This window comes from Culex quinquefasciatus, chromosome 3, assembly GCF_015732765.1.
Source record: "Culex quinquefasciatus strain JHB chromosome 3, VPISU_Cqui_1.0_pri_paternal, whole genome shotgun sequence".
Lineage (NCBI taxonomy): Eukaryota > Metazoa > Arthropoda > Insecta > Diptera > Culicidae > Culex > Culex quinquefasciatus.
In genome coordinates, this window is record NC_051863.1 from 38,498,115 (window position 1) to 38,517,826 (window position 19,712).

A 19,712-nucleotide genomic window follows, 5' to 3' on the forward strand; every position below is an offset into this window, starting at 1 on the left:
ACCGAGTTGTCGTGGTAATGATTTTTATTTATTGTCCGATTATGTACAACAATTGAAACGCTCTGGGTTATGTGTTCGATGTGAACCGAATCTGTTCAGTTACTACTTTTATTGTCGATTTTAATCCTGATCGTAATTTCTGTTTGTTATGGGGGTAAGTACAACAAGCCTGGTTGCCGGTTTATTTGATACTATTATTGTTGAGGTAAACTCTTCAAAGATCCAACGATGATAAATTCACTGATAAATCAAAACTTAATGAATGTATAAGAAACCATGACTAGAATCTACAGAAAACAGTGTCACCCTCAGTACAAGCTGATATCGACTGGGTTTACAGGATTTGGTTTCAACACGGAGTCTTTGTGATATTGAGATTGTTTGGTTTCTGTGAGATTTGCTTTCTTCGTTAATACTTTGTTCAATCTTTGCCAACGGTTTACTTTTAAAGCCACATTTAAGAGGACATCCTTTGCGTCCTCCATTACTCTACTCGAAATCACCTCAAACGTTTCTCTTTGGTCAAATTTCACGTAACGCTTAAAATAACTTGGATTATACACAAACAACATTTACAAACATACACGCACAGCTTACATGCTAAAAGTCTTACAATTTTAAACATACTTTCAGGGGTGACCACTTCACTGTCTCTCAACATCTCCCTAGATTTCACCCGCCTAGAACAAAGCAATTTTCTCGTGAAGTGCAATCCGCCCAAAAATTTCAACTAACTAGAACACTCGAAATGGTACACGAACCATAAACTCAAATAAATAAACATAATCTAAACACCGCACGGCTTGACTCGTCCTCTGCCACCTCTTGTGCATGACTAAAATGTGTCCATCTCGGGTGAAACGATCGGCGAGAGGTCGATGCGCGTTTGTCTGTGAACGGTTTGTCGCAGCGGAAGTCGCGCGGATCGTTTGAGCCGACTCCTGGAGGCCCTAGATGGTGGTAAAATTAGTGGAATTATTTGCGAAATGGTCCAAGCTTCAAAGCGGTCATGCGCTGGAGTGTTTCATTCAATCGAGAAAGCGACCATTGGTAGGTATACGGGCGTTGTTACTGAGACTTTCTACTAGCTTGTAAATGTTGCCTTTAGTTGAATCCCGTTTAACTATGATTCAAGAGCGATGGGCCAAGTTCTGTTACATCCAATCAACCTCATACGTATTTGGAATTTGGATTAAGTTAGCCCAACAGTAATTTTTGTTACACTCGGATGTACGCAGGTGAATAAAAGACAAATAGCTTTTATACTTTGAGATAAGCTTCCATTTACCCAGATGACCAGTATCTTATGGTATACCATTGAAAGTTCAAGTGTAGAAAATTGAGTCCAGCGGTAATTAGTTAAATGGTGCAAAATCTACTCCAAACTACTAAAGCTCAAAAACTACAAAATGTGACGTTCTAGGATCCAGCCGATACATCACACGTGATACTCCTACCTGTAAAGTCGACCGGCAGAGGACTGTCTACCGCACGCTATGAACCAATCACACACGATTCTATCTCGGAACAAATGTACACCCAACTCGACAATCGGCATCTGTTAACAAAATGTCATTCGCGACTGTCGACTTGGTTGCTTCGAACCAAGAATAACTACTCAAAGCTTTCGAGGACCAGCCTTCCGCGGGACTTGCTCGCTCTCACACGCTCTACAGCACCCAAAACTAATGCTAAACTAAGCGTTAACCAACCCCCCCGCCCAAACTAGAGAATCTGACAAGCGTTCGAGTGCACTTTGTGGTGGCGCCCGTTCTGGTGGTGGTGATGGTGGGCCATGGCCGCGGCGGCCGCATACCCCGGGCAGCACTTGTGCTCCTTGGCGTGGCTAAAGCTAATGCTCTGCGGAACCTTGCCGGTGCCTCCGACGAGGGCCGCCGTTCCGGCAGCTTCCGGAGCAGCAGCACCTCCACAGCTGTGGCAGGTCCGGGCAGCTGCCGCAGCGTGCTCACAGCTCGACTGCTGCTGAGCAGAAGCTGCCGCCGCCGCCGCTGGGGTGACCTTGAGTGGTGCCTGGGAGGATCTACAAGCGGTGCCGGTGTTGTTGTTGTTGTTGGTCATGTCATGGTTTGTGGTGTTGCAGCAAGCATTAGCAGAAGAAGAAGGGGTAGAAGTGGGAGGGTACCCCGCAGGAGACGAGCATGTAATGGGAAAGTAAACGTTTAAGCTATACATGGCGTAACAGGGATCGGAGGGAATGTTGTTGTTGTTGTAATTGTTGATATTGTTGTTGTTGTTGAGGGAGTTGATGCTGTTGTTGGGACACTTGGGCGCTACAGACCTACTACAGTTGGACTTGCAAATGTTACCATCCGACCGGGAGGCGGGTGGATTCATGAAGCACATCCCCGGCAGTTCGGTTTCGTAGATCTCCTGGACCATCTTGTCGAGCTTCTGCAGGGCTTCGTTCTGCTTCTGTTGGGCGCTTTCCAGCTTCGCCTTCCTGCTTTTGGCCTTCTGCTGCTCGTAGGTTTGGGATTTGCCGATCAAGATCCTAAAAAGATACGGATCATTGAACGTTTCGAAAGAATCAACTATATCAATACGTACGACTTCTTGGTTAGTTCTGGCTGTTCGATCGAACTTTGTGCCGAGGGCGAAGTGGTCTGGTTCGAGAGAAGATCCAGCTCCTCTTCGCTGAACTGAAATCGTCATTAGGGTTAGTCAATAGTGAAAACCCCATCTAAGGCAAATCTAAGGCTCAAATTACCTGACCAGGAACATACGATTTCGACTTTCGCCGGAATGCTGGCGGGGGACTGAATGCACACGAGGACGGAGTCGACGGCGTGTAGTGCGTAGTGGTGATCGAGTTCCGATGGTGCAGATCCTCGAGAAACTCTTCCGTGTCGCTGACCAACGAGCCAAACACATCGGAAACGTTGTGCATGAAGGCATGTCCGGTGGAGTTGGACCGGCTCTCGCGGCCACGAGGCCCAAAACTGTGCAGCTTCACCGGCGAGTTGGCCGTACTTCGCCGGGCCACATCCTCAAACGTCACCGGTGAGTACACCCGCCGGTCCTCGGTTCCCGCCGAGCTGAGCCCTCCGCTGGACTGCTTGTGCTGGATGCTGTACGTCGACAGGCTCATTCGCCGGTCCTTGCTCGTTTCGATGTACTCGATCGACGGCTTTCGCACCTCCTCGGCCAGAAGCTGCAGCGGCGGTCGATCTTCCTTGCAGTCCAACCAGTACGTCTTCATCGTGCCCTTGCCCTTGACGTCGATCTCGCCACGCTCGGACACGTGATAGTTCGAGGGCAACGCATTTCGCGTTGATTGTGATATGTGAATTTTCATCGCCTGACTGGTAGACTCCATCCGGGAGGCCGTGTTGACCGAGTCACCAAACAGACAGTAGCGTGGCATCTTCAGCCCAACGATGCCAGCCACCACAGCACCAGAGTGAACACCGACTCGTATCCGCAGATGCGATCCTGTTGGAAATAAACCATGTGAATGCAAATGTGTTGGCTTTTTATAATCTGCACAATCGTACCAGTCGAAGGGTCCTTTAGATCCGTAATTGCCTCGATCATATCCAAGGCCATATCACATACTTTCTCAGCGTGGTTTTGTTCCTTTTCAGGAGCACCCGAAACCACCATGTACGCATCACCTATCGTTTCAACCTGTAACGAAAGCATGTTTGTATTTCTGGATCACGTACTTTCTTGTTTTCACCCACTCACCTTATATACATTGTTCCGCTCCGTGAGCGTATCGAAGATCGAATACATAGCATTCAACATCGAGACGACCTCCATCGGCGTGATCCGGCTGCAGATCTCGGTGAACGTGACCACGTCCGAGAACAGAATCGAAACGCTGTTGAACATCTCGCACGTATCGATGGGGTTCTCGCCGCGCCGCAGCCGGTCCGCCACCTGCTTCGGTATCATCTGGTACAGCAGCTCGTCCGTGCGGCGCATCTCCTCGTCCAGCTTGCGCATCGATTCCTCCAGCTTCTTGGACTTTTGCTGCTCCTGGTCCAGCGCCAGCTTCAGCTCGACCGACTGCTGCGTACCCGCCAGCATGAGATCTCTGCGGGAATTCGAAAAAGTCATCGTGTGTATCATTCGAAAGATATCGGACCTACCTGCTGAAGTCGTGCATCGACAGATCGTTTATGTACAGCCCGGTGTTGATCAACGAGGACAGCTTCGGCATGACCGGTGTTCCCAGAAACATGATCATTCGCCACTTTTCCATGTAGATCATTTGACCTGCGAAGCATCACGGGATTACTCAAACTACTACTAAGCTAGAAAAGAGCAGTTTATACCTTTGAGCCGCAAGTGTTTCTCTACCTCTTCCTCGTGCTCCTGCTCACTAAGGTAGATTTCAGTCTTACGTTGGACGTCCTGCCGCTTCTTGACTGCCTCGACGGTGACTAGCTCGAAAATGTTGTTTGTGCGGTTGAGAATCGTTTGAAATTTGAACGAAATCAGCGGCCGTCGCAGCTCGAACCAGTCGGTGATCTTGTTCGACAGCAGGTCCGGAACGATGACCATCAACGAGTTGCCTATGCTGCGGACGACCATGTCGGCGCTGCAAACCCCACGTGGTCATGTTAGAATCATAAATCAATTGCCATTTCAAAAAAAGACACTCACCCAAAGACGATGCAGAACGGGAAAATCTCAAACAGCACCGAGGCACTGATGGGCAAGTGCTTCTCCTCCCGGGTCATCGCCAGTGTTGCCAGCGAGAAGGCTCGGTTGTCGAACGTCAGCTGGAACGTGTAGTGGTTGGTTTCGCCCAGCAGGTCCGACTTGACCAGGGCAATTTGCATCTCTTTGTGGTAAAAGTGACGAGCCACCTGTTGAACCGCAGAAGCAAAAAAGCAAAAGATAAACCAAGTTTAGTGGTCAAGAGGCTGTTGTGTGCCAGCAAACATAACCGTATCCATAAAAAGTTATCGCCCACTGTTCCGCCCATGGGAAGTGGCCCCCTCCTTGGAACGACGCCATCACCTCACGGACACGTGCCACCGGGCTAATGAGTTTGCGGCTTACCTCTCTGATTTGTCCCATTGTGTAGTAGACGAAGCCCTTGCGTTTCGTGCGGTAGTGCAGCGTCAGGCCGTGCCGCGTCTCGTTCTCGCAGATGAAGCTCGGGGCGCGCATCAGCGGGTACGAGAACTTGAGGTACTCGTGCAAATTATCGAGCCCATTCAAGAAGTCACGCATGTGGCGGCCCAGCACCGACAGCACCCGGTCGTACCCGTACTGGCTGACGAAGGCCACAAAGTACACGCCCATCTGGTCCATGAATTCGCGCTCCGACACGCCGAGAATCTGCCCGATGGAAAGAAATGTCAATGTGCCAGATATAACTTCATAAAATTACTACGTTCTATTCTTGGAGTTGTTTAATTTATGTTCCTCGAATATTGAGAAATTTTACACACTTTTCTTACAAATAATCTCCGACTCATAAGTAAGCTTACCTCCTGCGCCTTCCCGGCCAGTGTGTTGAGCAGGTTCTCGTCGTAGTCATCGTGGACGCCGAACGACGGCGACGAGATTCCGGTCTGGCGGCGGATGTCATCCCACTTTTCCTCCCCGTACACGCTTTTGATATACTCGGACAGATTTTCCAGCAGCAGCCCGTACATAGCGTGGCTCCCTGCCGCTGGTTACTCTCCTGAACCACTTCTCGGCTGGGGGAACACTGATTGCTGTCCTTTTAGTGGTGACTGTCCTGTAGTGAAATTAGGTCTTCAACGCGGTGGAGCAGACCGATCCTGTGGATTAAAATAATAAGACGAAGACACCCGATTTAGAATTATTGCTTAATCGCATTACTCGGTGAGTTATGAGAACCATCCCTCTGACGTCAATCAAAGTGCACATTTATTACGCCCCACACAACGTTCAGCAATTCAATTTCAACGACTCATCGTCTAAGTCGGGCCAGAAGCAATAATGGTCTATTTATTTTAGCAAAACGTCCACGATCAACGCACTCCTGCTTACTTTCGTACCGGTAGCGTTACTACGAGGTGCCATGATACGTGATCAATAAAAGCTAGGGTGGTTATTTAGTTTTGCTAAATATAATTTTAGTTGCTCATGTTTTTAAATAGAATTTAAGTCAATACTCCAAGTCTGTAGCTTTTCGAACTATATATCACTGCGAAAAATTTAAATATTAGTTAGCAATAAAAACCAAAATCCCAGAAAGATACCAAAAATTTTCCGAAGATGGTCACCCCCAAAAAAAAAGGTCAAACCGAGTGCGGTCGTCTAAAAATAACTCAGAGGAGGGTGACGACGGAGGTAATTAATGAATAGAGAAGAAAACAAAGAAGCATAAGCCAATTAATGCAGACTGCACGCCCGTTGCGGCCCGTGTGCCGTCTGCTCCTTAACGGGTCAACACAGTGATTTGGCGCTGTCAATGAGTAAGCAGATTCGGACGAGGGTGTGGCGTGGGAGGTCGTGCACCCAAGCTTCTTGTCTATTCGATTGCGGATTGATTGGCAGAAAAATTTTCACGGATAAGAATAAGACGTTAAATGTGATAAACATGTTTTTATTCTGAATTCTTACTAATTTTCGTTTTCGATTTAAATCCTGAGATATTCCAATAAAAATTCAAAAAAAAACTCCGTACATTGTAGTCACTCTTAATGTCAAAGAAGTTTCAATCTTATCATGCTATCTTGACACAGCCTGAAAGTTGCTGTATGTGCGACAACTGGCCAAAGGTATTTCAGGTCAGAACGTGTTTGACACACGTACATGCCCGACTACCTTGTACATTTTAATTATAACTCGAGACTCCGGCATCCAAATTCAATCAAACTTCGAGACAATGCACAGAAAGTTCAGCCAACCAAAACGTGTTTGTTATTGTTTACATTGCATGCCTTATTTTTTTGTTTATACAATGTCAAACATTAAAACGCATTTTTCTCGGAACGTCAAAAAGCGACGTGCGACAAGATAGCACGGCAGCATCGAAATGTCACAACATTTTGAAATAAAACAATCTTTGTTAATGAACTTGGAAATAACTTAAAAATCTTTAACAATTCCAAAAGAATTCCATTCCATTCTGAAATATATTAATATATGCCATTGGAAGCTGTGCGAGGGCTATCACCACCTAAAACCCAGGACTAAGATAAGCTGTAGCAGCGTAATCCTAGTCTGGTACAAACTATTAAGTAAATCTTTCCCAGTTCCGGAGGGGAACACCCTTGAAGAGTATCGTGGCCGGCATTTACAAAGCGGATTCAGTGGCAGTTTTTAACGTCATGATTTGAAATCCGGACACTTAGTACCATATTATTTTTGGTATAGCTGGGAAAAAATCATGTAATAAGCTGAAAATGAAGAAATATCATCAGGATTTAGTATAAACGGTCAGTTTTAAGAGATTGCATGCAAAATATGTCTTTTCTAACAATTTTTCATCAGAATTTGAAAATTAAAATGACTTTTTGTGCTTCGAATCCCGGACACTGTTAAAAGCTGATTCGAAATCCGGACACTTTTGCTTCGAATTCCGGACACTCGCTTTGCTTATAAATCGCACAAATTTGGACTGAAATGTTAGTGAATGGCATTCTTTAGGCCTCAAATAAGCTGTTAACATCAAAACAATCGATAGTTTATATAAAAAATGGCTAGAATTTAAGAAAATCAAAAACATAAATTTCTGCTTTGCCTTCCCGGTGCTTCGGACGCCTATGAAATATTTCCGTTGAAATGTTTCGCATTTTTGGAAAACTTATAATTTTATTTTATTTTATTGTTTTGGCATTAACTACAGCGTTCAAACAAACTTTAAATGAAAATTGATGTCAGAATTCATCAAATAACACAGTTTTGACATTCATAATGCGAACTTATATCAAAATAATTGATAAAACAAGTTGAAGTGTCCTGGTTTCGAAGCGTCCGGGAATTCGAATCATGACGTTACTCATGTTAACATTTTAAGGTTTATGATAACATTCCATAGGTCGCCTTGCTGAGGTGTCATTGATAAGGTCCAGCTTGTAACCAGAGATGCCAGATACACAGATTTGTCTGTGTTTCACAGACATTTGAGCTCGTGTCAGACATTTTTTGAGGTACACAGACTTTTTAAAAACTTCATTAAATTGTTATTTTGTTAAAATATCAATCGAAACTTATTTCGTTAGTCCTCAAATGCTTAAAAACACAATTTTTGATAGATTTCTTTGACTGTAAATTGATTTATTTAAATTTTAGACAAAGACACAGACATACACAGACTTTTTCACAGACATTTTAAAAAATCAGGTGGCATCCCTGCTTGTAAGGATACACTACCTACCCTTTACCAAGCAATCGAATCCAGAAGAGAAACGATCACCAGTTGTATTGGCCCGAGCCAGGTTTTGAGCCCCGATGTACCACTTACGAGGCTAAGCGTTACCACTAGGCTACTTGACTCGACATAACTATTCTTTTTTATAATTTCGCTGCCGATCAGCGAATTTTTCGATTGGAAACAAGCACATAAAGTTCCATAATGAGAGCAATTGAATGGACTTGTTTGGGGTTCTTAAGCTTATGAACGTTGTCCAAGACATTGCAAACAGACTTATTGCATGTAGAACGAATGTTATCATGTCTGTATTTTTTGGTAGAATGCGTGCAGTCCTGTCCAAAGCAGAGAACAAGATATTTAATTGAATAGATACATCTTCCAGTTTGTCTACCTTTTTCTGTTAATCACCAACGCTAAAGATATCGATCTATGTTTGTTCCTTGAAACACCTGACACAGCGTTCCGTTCAAGATTTCGTCGTCCATTCAAAAGCTCCTGGGCGAAACTTTGATTGCCTCCGTTTGCCTAAAGCTAATGGATTATTATTGTTCACACTTGTACAGCCCCGTGGCACCCCGAGCACACTAACAAGCACCATATAGATAAACACAACACAACACCCACCACATGGGACGATGTCGACTCGCGCGCGGGCCACCTCCTTGTACGGGAGCATAAAATTCGATTTAGATCGCTTTATGAGCGCACATTATCGTCATTTTGGGCAAAAAGCAATTCCAGAGGCTATGCGGGACGCGCTGCTGTCGTCGTCGTCTCTATCGACGTCTTCATCCAAGTCGCTCTGTGTATTAAAGTCGCACTGAATAGCGCCAACAAAGAACACTTTCGATAATGCTTCAGGGAGGAGGGGTTAGGGGATGGCTTCTCGAAGCCACGTGGAAGCTATACAAACAAAGTCTGGGAGGCAGCTGCCAAATCTCAAAGGAATCGCGTAAACAAACATGTATGTGTGTTGATTCTGGTCGTGACGTATCATCGCTTCAGGATATTTGATAAAATCTCTTCTTTGTTTTTCTCTTTTTTCCACCTCACTTGCACAAATCAATTCAGAGAATGCACCTGATATTACTGAAGCTAATAAACAAATCAGTACACTAATCAAATTGTTTGCACAACAACTCATCCATCACGAAATGCAAATAAACCCATCACATGGTGTGATATCCTTGTTTGCAATCGGCCAACCAGGCTGTCCATCATTCGACACCACAGATTAACGAGCGTAATCAAAACCATACCTGATTGCACTCGATATAGCATCAACAAATATGTATTGTGCATCGCTATTCATCCGAGTGTGCAAATATGCATGAAAAACATGCATGCAATCTGGCTCCACCACCGTCCAACCCTGGCAGTCCCCAGTTGACATGGAGAAACTGGTGACATGCACCATTTGCAAGCTATGCATCCAATTCAATGTTTACGAGCATTGAACATCATCCACATCGGTGACAGTGCGCAGTCAGTGGCTCGATCAATATTGAATTGGCAATACGAGGTCCATCAAAGTTTATCATAGGGGGGTAAACAGTACTTGTTTGACATAATATTTAATGCTCACTTATTTTATTTATTTAGTTTGTGTCGATCGAAATTTTCAAAATTTTCTAAATTATTAGTATTTATTATGAGGTGTTCATTTCAGCCCATTTGCGCTTCGCCAACTAGAAGGCACACTCTTCCAGAAGAAATCCCAACGACACGACTGGTTGGCATGGCAAGAAAACGTAAGAAATCGGTCCCATTGTTCTGTGGTACGTAAAAAAGAAATTGCAATATCGAGCGAATGCAAACTACTGCCAATATCGGCCACAAGGACGAACGTAGTTTGCAATTGGATGATAGTTGAATGAAATGAGTGTGATTTACACTCAGAACACATTTCAACTGATTTGATTTTATTTGAGTTTTCGAACAAGCCAAGCGATTCTAGCCGCAATCTCAAATCAAATTAGTCTCCACAAAAGAATTTGAAAGAGCCTTTAGATTATCTTCTGCTTGTTCTTTAACATCAAAGGCTAGTACAATTTTGTTTTTTTTTTCAGTTGTTGTCCCTCGGCTCTGGTCGAGGTCTAGAGGAAGGAAAAACAAAACGAAATTTTGAATTTCACGGCTAATTTTCTAAATTTCAATGCAAAGTTATAAAAATTTTGAACATGTAATAAAATTAGCAATTGAGCAATTCTCTCAAAATTTCGTAAATAGACTTTATTTGAAAAAAGTCATTTTGCAATGTTGGCAGTTGTCCAAAAAATGAGAGAAATTTTGAAAAATCCTAAGTGAAAATTTAGCATCTAAGCCAATTTTGAGCCAAATCGGTTAAGGTTGAGGGATTGTTGGTTTAAGTTGAAATATGAATGTTTTTTAATATGTTGAGAAAGGCAACATTTTTGTTTTTCAAAGAATGTGGTGTTAATTGTGTGGAAATTTTGTCAACAGTGAGTTTCAGATATAAAATTAAACGTTCAACAATTTTGTCCAAGGGTGCAAAGTGGTCCGAATTGCTCTAGAAAAGTGATTTGCGACAAGACGATTTTTTTTCCATAAGTTCTCAATAACAAAACAATAAAAAACAAACCTTCCACTATAACGACCCCCATGTCTTTTATGGTTCGAGGCATGAATGGGGAGGGCACCCAAAACTCTTTCTACTCCAAGGAACCTTCCACCACAGGGTTCGTACTGACGGCCTTTGGATTGGACTTGGTGACAAAATGTTTGGCCGCACTTCTCTATGACTGCCTAGTTGCGTGTTTTTGTCCCTTGAAACAAATGAAAAAAATAAAATTGGAAATAAATATGACCAATTATTTCTTAATAAAAAAAAACAATTGAAAATTAACTTTATTTCGTTGCTTTTTCCTGAATAGTCCTCATTAAAACCAACAACTTTGCCGAAGAGACGACCTATTTACACAGATTTCAAACTTAATTCGAAACTTAATTCCTCATCCAAATGTAATGACCAGCCAGCACAAATGTATAAAAATTTGAATGAAAAAGCTCATGATGCAGAAAATCTTTTGTTAACTTGGAAAGTGTAAACAAAGTTTCATCAATTTTTTTATCGAATTTCATCAACACTCAAAAAAAATAAAAAGTGTAAAGAATATCAAAAAACACAATTTTTTAAAGCTGAATTTACGATTCCATTCCACTACCGTTCTCCAACACTTTAAATTCGTTTCAAGCAGCCCGGGAGCATGTTGACAGCTCCCATACAAACTGAGCGTACCCCTTTTTGTGGGCCCAGTGGGCCTAAGATGGCGGCCTTTGATATTATCTAGCCAAACATCTGAAAATGGCGAAAAGTTTAAATTAATTTTAGCCTTGTTTCGGTATAAGACGACAAGATAAGCATTCTGGAATCATTTTCTTGAAAAACTTGTTTAGAGATACGCCTCGTTGAAATATTAGTCTTGAACAGTTGGAGGGAGCGTACCGCGAAAGCCGTCACGAAAAAAAAGTTTCCCATGCAAATTTTGAGTTGCGTATTTAATGGTCGGAATCCGACGAGGCCCACTTGCCATCTGTCGGTAGATACGCGCAACTCACGAAAACTGTCATGTTAGGGGACGGCTGGTTTCAAGAGCTACTTTTAATAAATTTTATCCCCCTATAATCCGTCTAAAAAAATCAAAATCAAATTATTCGCACAGGATTGCCTTGGCGTTCTAGCTTGATTGTTGAGGCAATTGCAAACCTCTTTTTGCACCACCACCTCGGGATTCGAACTGACGACCTTTGGATGGTCAGTCCAACTGCCTACCAGCGACTCCACCGAGGCAGGACCCAGGGAGACGACCCTACACCTGGATTGAGCTAACGACCTAAACCTCTAGGATAGACCGGGGCCATCATTTACTTCCTCGTCCGACGGAAGGCGTGGTAAGACCAATCTCGTCTCGAAAAATGCCACCGGGACCGTCTGGGATCGAACCCAAGCCGACTGGGTGAGAGGCAACCACGCTAACCCCTACACCACGGTTCCCGGTCTATCCGTCTCTATTTGATACCGCATCAGAAGTGACATTAAGGCTTGGTAGTGAGATTTATACAAAAATTTCACCCCAAGACCCAGGATGACGGTACCTTTGATCTTGCAAAGTAAGTGTTCTAAATAGTCAAGGCACGAAATCGAAAAAGGGCTCATTTTCTTGTGTCTAACGGCAAATCGTGTAACAGGCCAGGTTTTGATGGATCTAGGCTAAATCGACCCTGCTGAGTCCGAATATCGCGGTCACGAAGCCGGATTCCTTAAGGGAAGCGAGATATTCAAGATGGTGACCAATATGGCGGCTATATAGAGAAGTCAACAATATCACAGTATGAAGGTTGTCGACGCGTCGATTTTAACTAATTTCGGGTCGCTGTACCCGAATATGACCATGAAAATCGGTCACGGCGACCTAGGAGCGTGTAATCCAAGATGGCATCCAATATGGCGAAGAGAGATTCCTCAAGTATTTTTAAACAACATGTAACAGGCTTGTGACCGATCAAATTTAACTAATTTGGGGTCGCTGAACCTGAATATAACCATGAAAACCGGTCACGGCGACTCAGTAGCGTGTAATCCAAGATGGCGTCCAATATGGCGAAGAGAGAATCTCCAAATATTCGACGCCATCTTGGATTACACGGTCCTGGGTCGCCGTGACAAGCCTGTTACATCTTGTTTAAAAATACTTGAAGATTCTCTCTTCACCATATTGGACGCCATCTCGGATTACACGCTCCTGGGTCGCCGTGACCGATTTTCAAGGTCATATTCGGGTTCAGCGACCTCAAATTAGTTAAATCTGATCGGTCACAAGCCTGTTACATCTTGTTTAAAAATACTTGAGGATTCTCTCTTCGCCATATTGGACGCCATCTTGGATTACACGCTCCTGGGTCGCCGTGACCGATTTTCAAGGTCATATTCGGGTTCAGCGTCCCCAAATTAGTTAAATCTGATCGGTCACAAGCCTGTTACATGATGTTTAAAAATACTTGAGGATTCTCTCTTCGCCATATTGGACGCCATCTTGGATTACACGCTCCTAGGTCGCCGTGACCGATTTTCATGGTCATATTCGGGTTCAGCAACCCGAAATTAGTTAAAATCGACGCGTCGACAACCTTCATACTGTGATATTGTTGACTTCTCTATATAGCCGCCATATTGGTCGCCATCTTGAATATCTCGCTTCCCTTAAGGAATCCGGCTTCGTGACCGCAATATTCGGACTCAGCAGGGTCTATTTAGCCTAGATCCATCAAAACCTGGCCTGTTACATGATTTGCCGTTAGACACACGAAAATGAGCCCTTTTTCGATTTCGTGCCTTGACTATATTCTCTACTAGTATTCTTTCCAATTCAACAGAGAAATGGAGCACTTCCATTCGAGCAGTTTTTGCTCTTTTTCTACAATGTATTCCTTATGGGAGAACTGTCATTTCTGCCACTCGAATCCGGTGCTCCATCACAAGTGAAGATCTTCCAGACTGTTGCTTCTAAAGTTCTTCACCACCTGTCACAAGAAAACAAGCAACTAGCGCAAATTATTTCAAAACTAGTCCACATACAGCCAACCACACTCAGCCACACAAAGCACAGTTGCAATAGTGAAGAGACTGCAAATTTAATTAATCTGTACAAACACACACATTCACGACTGAAACCGCAACCTCGACGACCAACATACCTCACCAGTAGAATGCTATCCCTTTAGCCTTTTTGTGAAAATTGCGAACAAGTCAGTGCACGTTTGCATGTGTGTATGTTAGTGTATGTGTGACTGTGCTAAGCTATAATATCACGAAGAAGGAAAGCAACAGCGAGAATCTGCAATGCGATACTTAACTCCCATATAAGTAAAATCTAATTATCTCAATGTGTGCGGTTTCTGGCATCTCAGTATTATAAATGGGACTTATTTTTTAAATTTTTTTAGAGAAGCAAACATTAACTTTTCATTAAAAAATGCATGACATTATTAAGTTGCCCCAAGCTCTCCTAAGTAAACTGGTTCATCACGTAATGTAACAGGTGCTTTTCTGAGATAATCCTTCTTGAAATGAGAAGCTATCTCAATACACACTAGGTTCGCTAGCACAACTGCTAACTTATAATATCCTGACCAATGAGTCGTGAATGAGATATACAGAACAACTTTCACAAAAAGTTACTTGCACAGATTAGTAGCATTTAACTGCTTGATATGATTGGTGCTGGATTAATCCAATTTGCCATACAGGTACTGATCAAACTCAAACACACGTACCAGCAAAAACTTTCACCCTTATTTGTTGATTTCCAAGTTTACACAAATAATTCCGTTGTTTTGTTAAAAGTTTTCCTGCCACACCAAATTGGGCACGCTGTAGAAACACTTTTTGCTCTTCCAGAATCGGAACCAGATGTGCCACCAAGGTAAAACTTTATCTTTCGTGCCTTTCGTGATGGGTCACTAGCCCCAGGTAGCACAAAGGAGTCCCCCAAAATAACGCTGGCCAAAGTTATTCGGTGAAGTAGGTAGGTTGGAGATGCTTAACCTATCCCACTCCCTCCATCACGTTGCCACAGTCCATAAATTTAGCTTCTTATCGTATCACAGCCGCTTGAATGGACACCGTCTGGGAGAGAAACTGCGGAATATGATTACCGGTGATTTGGAAGAAGGAAAAATCAAGGATTGGTTTTAACGCACCTGGCGGTGCTTGATCTCGAAGCAATTAATTCAATAATCGGTGCAAACACCTCAACTAGACGATAAACTTGAATATGACTTAAAATTTCGATACGTCCTCTCTTGTACTAAGCTTGCTGGTTTCTTACCCTGCCTAAAATATTCAGGGGTTGTTTGGACATATAAAACTAGCCACTGGCCCATGCACTCTAGGACAAGGGAAAGTGGGGCAAATCGGGGCACAAAATGTGAAGGTTAAAAAAGTAAATTTTACAAAACAAACATGCATAAAAATGTGTATTTTCATCGATTTACCACCACTTAAAAAAAAGGGTTGAAAAATATTAAGAAGCTGCTGTATTCTTGTAAACGTACCTGGTTTACAATAAATGTGATTCGAAAATTTTCTGGAGTTTTGAACTACAGTCCAATCTCGATTATCCGAAGCCTCGATTATCCAAAGTTTCGATTATCCGAAGTTCGATTATCCGAAGGTTTGTATGGGACTTCGGATAATCGAAGCACGAACAAAAAAATCGTATTTTTTATTTTTTTATTTTTAACATCAAATTCGAATTCTGCGACCTCATTTTAGTCAAATTTGAATAGTTGATTGCCTATACAAATTAAAAATGTACTTTTTCAATATTTCACCAATGCCATATTGAATTCAAAAAAATTAATTCACCTTTTTTTTTACCCAAATATTTTTTTTTTCGTTGTTTTATTTTTTTTTCTTGATTCGATTATCCGAAGTTTTGATTATTCGAAGTGAAATTTTGCCAAGGCCTTCAGTCTGGACTATATTTCTAATATGGGTAATTCTCCGCCACACTTTGAAAAATAAGCCTGCAATATTACAAAAAACACGAAATTAAAAAATTAAAAATGTTGTTCCAAATGAAAACTTGACTCTTCTGCATAATTGCAGATTGGGGTGAAAAGAAAATTTAAAATATTGGAAAATCTTAAGAGATACCCCTTCGTTAGGTTAAAATGGGTAACTGTGCCAATTTTGAGCCGAATCAGTTATGGTTTATTGATCGTGGTTCTTGCGGGAACACAAACATATATGAATATTTGTAGTACCTTTCCTATAATAAGAAATAATCTGCAGTATTTTATTGATTTAATTACTATCCTTTAACTGATAAATACGCAATTATCTTATTTTATGCATACTGCATTTTTTGAATTAAAAAATATGATTCTATAAATGAATTCAGATTCTAATTTTATTGTTAAAAACCCATTGTATTCCATAAATCCGGTTAAATTATCTGCAGCCCAGATCCAAACTCCTCGCGGAAATGTCTTTAAAAAACGTTAGAAATTTACAGTATGTAAAAAAAGTATTTACACCCCTTGGGCACTATGCACATTTTGTGATGAAACATGTAAAAAAATTAAAGTTTGACAGAAACCTAGTACTACGTTTTGTTCAGAAACTTATGCCAAACATTTTGCTACAAAAAGCTCATGAAAAGATGATTTCTATAAAAAGTTATATAACAAATACTATTACGAAAATAAAAAAGGTGCAAAAAAAGTTTGTACACCTTTCGAAAAATTTACATAAATAATGTTATTTGTTGACATTCACCATAAATCCAGTCTCCCAACTCCAAATAGGCATCCTTGACTGAATAAAAAAATAATTTGGATTGAATATAAAGTTTACTAACTACTTAGTATAAAAGTTTCTATAACTCTGGAAATTCTATATAAAACTTATCTAAACTTAATTTTGTAAACTTTTAATTCAACTAAATGTCAATATATTACCATAGAATTGCTAAATAAACATTTTGGAGTGGGTATAACACCGTTTTGGGGGTATTTGTATCGATAGAATAGATTTTTCGTTGGAATTTCGTAGACGTCGGAAAATCCGCCGGCATCCGAACCGGTCCACGATTCACAAGTCAACCTATGTGGAATCGGAAAGGGCATAAAATTTCCGATCTTTTGACCCAAACATCTAGGCTTTCTTTAAACCCTATGTGTGTGTGTGTGTGTGGTCCAATCCAATACCCGCTAACCGGTAGCGAAATTATGGGAAAGTATAGTTTGTATCAGACTTTGTATATGCCGAATGCTGATACAACTTATCTCAGTCCCGGGTAACGTCATGATTCGAAATCCGGACACTTAGTACCATATCATTTTTGTTATAGCTGACAAAAAATCATGTTATAAGTTGGAAATGTAGAAATATCATCAGGATGTAGTATTAACAGTCAGTTTCATGAAAATGCATGCAAAATATGTCTTTTCTAACAATTTTTCATCAGAATTTTAAAATTAAAATGACTTGTTGTGCTTCGAATCCCGGACACTGATAAAAACTGATTCGAAATCCGGACACTTTTGCTTCGAATTCCGGACACTCGATTTTACTTATGAATCGCATGAATTTGGACTGAAATGTTAGTGAATGGCATTCTTTAGGTCTCAAATAAGCAGTTAACATCAAAACAATCGATAGTTTATATAATAATTTGCTAGAATTTGAGGAAATCGAAAACATAAATTTCTGCTTTGCCTTCCCGGTGCTTCGAACGCCTATGAAATATTTCAAGTGAAATGTTTCGCATTTTTGGTAAACTTATAATTTTGTTGTATTTAATTGTTTTGGCATTAACTACAGCGTTCAAACAAACTTTAAATGAAAATTAATGTTGGAATTCATCAAATAACACAGTTTTGACATTCATAATGCTAACTTATATCCAAATAATTGATAAAACAAGATGAAGTGTCCGGGTTTCGAAGCGTCCGGGAATTCGAATCATGACGTTATTAGGTGGTGATAGCCCTCGCGCTGCTTCCAACGACCCGTTTCAGAATGACAGAGCTCCTTGCGGTCCAATTCCGAGGTCGCTGGGCATTGTTCGGCCCCGCCTAAACATAGAAGCAAGCATCTGAAGGAAACTCGATCTATATTTAGACTTCCAATCCCGTCAGGCAAATCAGGGATCAGCGCGTATTTAATATGAGAAGATAACACTACGGATCATTTCACTGCTAGAGTGTAAACCTTCTGATGGCCGACTGCTTAGCGTCCCAGACCACCAATCCTAAGGCGTGCGTTCGAATCCCGCCTGATGATACATTTTCGTTTTTGTTTGTATTCAAAGTTCAAATTCATGATTTCAACTTTCAAAGGAACCGACCGGGATTTGATCCCTGAACCTTCTGCTTGTGAGGCAGAAGCCGTAACCATTAAGCCACGGAGACGGACATCTAGGCTTTCTTTAAACCCTACGTTTTTAAATACCGAAATTCCATACATTTTTGGCAGGTTGCTCAAACCAAAACCATAACAACGTTTTTGCTTAGGTATTTAAAAACGTGGGTTTTATAGAAAACCTGGATGTATGGGTATCAAAAAATCGGAAATTTTATGCCCTTTCTGATGCCACATAGGTTGACTTGTGAATTGTGGACCGGTTCAGATGCCGGCGGATTTTCCGACGTCGTAATTCCGGGTTGGTACGAAATTCCAACGAAAAATCTATTCTATCGATACAAATACCCCCAAAATGGTGTTATTCCCACTCCAAAATGTTTATTTAGTAATTCTATGGTAATATATTGACATTTAGTTGAATTAAAAGTTTGCAGAATTAAGTTTAGATAAGTATTATATAGAATTTCTAGTGTTATATGAACTTTTATACTAAGCAGTTAGTAAACTTTGTATTCAATCCAAATTATTTTTTTAATCAGTCAAGGATGCCTATTTGGAGTTGAGACACTGGATTTATGGTGATTTGTCAGCAAATAACATTATTTATGTTAATTTTTTGAAAGGTGTACAAACTTTTTTTGCACCTTTTTTATTTTCGTAATAGTATTAGTTATATAACTTTTTATAGAAATCATCTTGACATGAGCTTTTTGTAGCAAAATGTCTGGCATGAGTTTCTGAACAAAACGTAGTACTAGGTTTCTGTCAACATTAAATTGTTTAGATGTTTCATCACAATATGTGCATAGTGCCCAAGGGGTGTAAATACATTTTTTACATACTGTAGTTATTTTTTATCGCGACACAGTGTTATTAAAATGAAATAATTGGTTTGATACAAAACAGCTAACAAAAAAAACTATTTTTTGCTTAAAACTTTCTTCAAGAAGTTTCAAGGAGGAGATTTCATGCAATTAATTTAGTAATGCAATTAAAATTGGAGCCATTAAGACATTGGCTATATTCATATGAAAAATCATGCAAACATACATTTTTTAGTGTTTTCTCTTGAGGATGAAGGCAGCTATCTATTGCAATTATAATTACATTAAAATTTGCTTAAAAATAAGTATTTTTCCTGTTTTTTGAAAATGCAATTTTTTTTCTAAAATAACTTTAAAATAATTGTTATTTCAATATGGGTATCAAATGATCGGGTTTTTTTTTTCAAACATTTCAAGTGTAATACCATTTTTAGTTGAAAATACTCAAATTTTTCACAAAACTTCGTAGGCCGTTGCAAATGTTTATTGAAGTTTATGTTCCTCGAGTTTTGCAATCATTAGCCCAGTTGCACTTTTTGCTGTGCTGCACATTGGAATTCCACAAAAATTGAAAATATTTTTGATCGATCCCAAACATGCTTAAAATGATTTTAAACGCAGGAAAATGCATTTCTAATTGTTTTCAGTTGGTTAGACTTCTATTTCC

At 40.9% G+C, this 19,712-nt stretch overlaps 1 protein-coding gene across 1 annotated transcript in view; it reads right to left on the bottom strand.

Moving 5' to 3' along the window:
• Nucleotides 1–67: 67 nt before the first annotated feature.
• The window catches only part of LOC6039392 (soluble guanylate cyclase 88E), a 67,310-nt gene continuing 47,665 nt past the window's right edge, over nt 68–19,712 (bottom strand). Inside the window, exons 4-14 of the mRNA XM_038262362.1 lie at nt 5,469–5,765; nt 5,035–5,316; nt 4,633–4,838; nt 4,302–4,567; nt 4,116–4,242; nt 3,709–4,060; nt 3,516–3,648; nt 2,729–3,453; nt 2,569–2,660; nt 2,300–2,512; nt 68–2,041 (exon numbers count right to left, since the gene is read on the bottom strand). Coding sequence (XP_038118290.1) covers nt 1,726–2,041; nt 2,300–2,512; nt 2,569–2,660; nt 2,729–3,453; nt 3,516–3,648; nt 3,709–4,060; nt 4,116–4,242; nt 4,302–4,567; nt 4,633–4,838; nt 5,035–5,316; nt 5,469–5,636 — 2,880 coding nt within the window. The 5' untranslated portion in view covers nt 5,637–5,765 and the 3' untranslated portion in view covers nt 68–1,725. The remainder of the gene's footprint in view (nt 2,042–2,299; nt 2,513–2,568; nt 2,661–2,728; nt 3,454–3,515; nt 3,649–3,708; nt 4,061–4,115; nt 4,243–4,301; nt 4,568–4,632; nt 4,839–5,034; nt 5,317–5,468; nt 5,766–19,712) is intronic.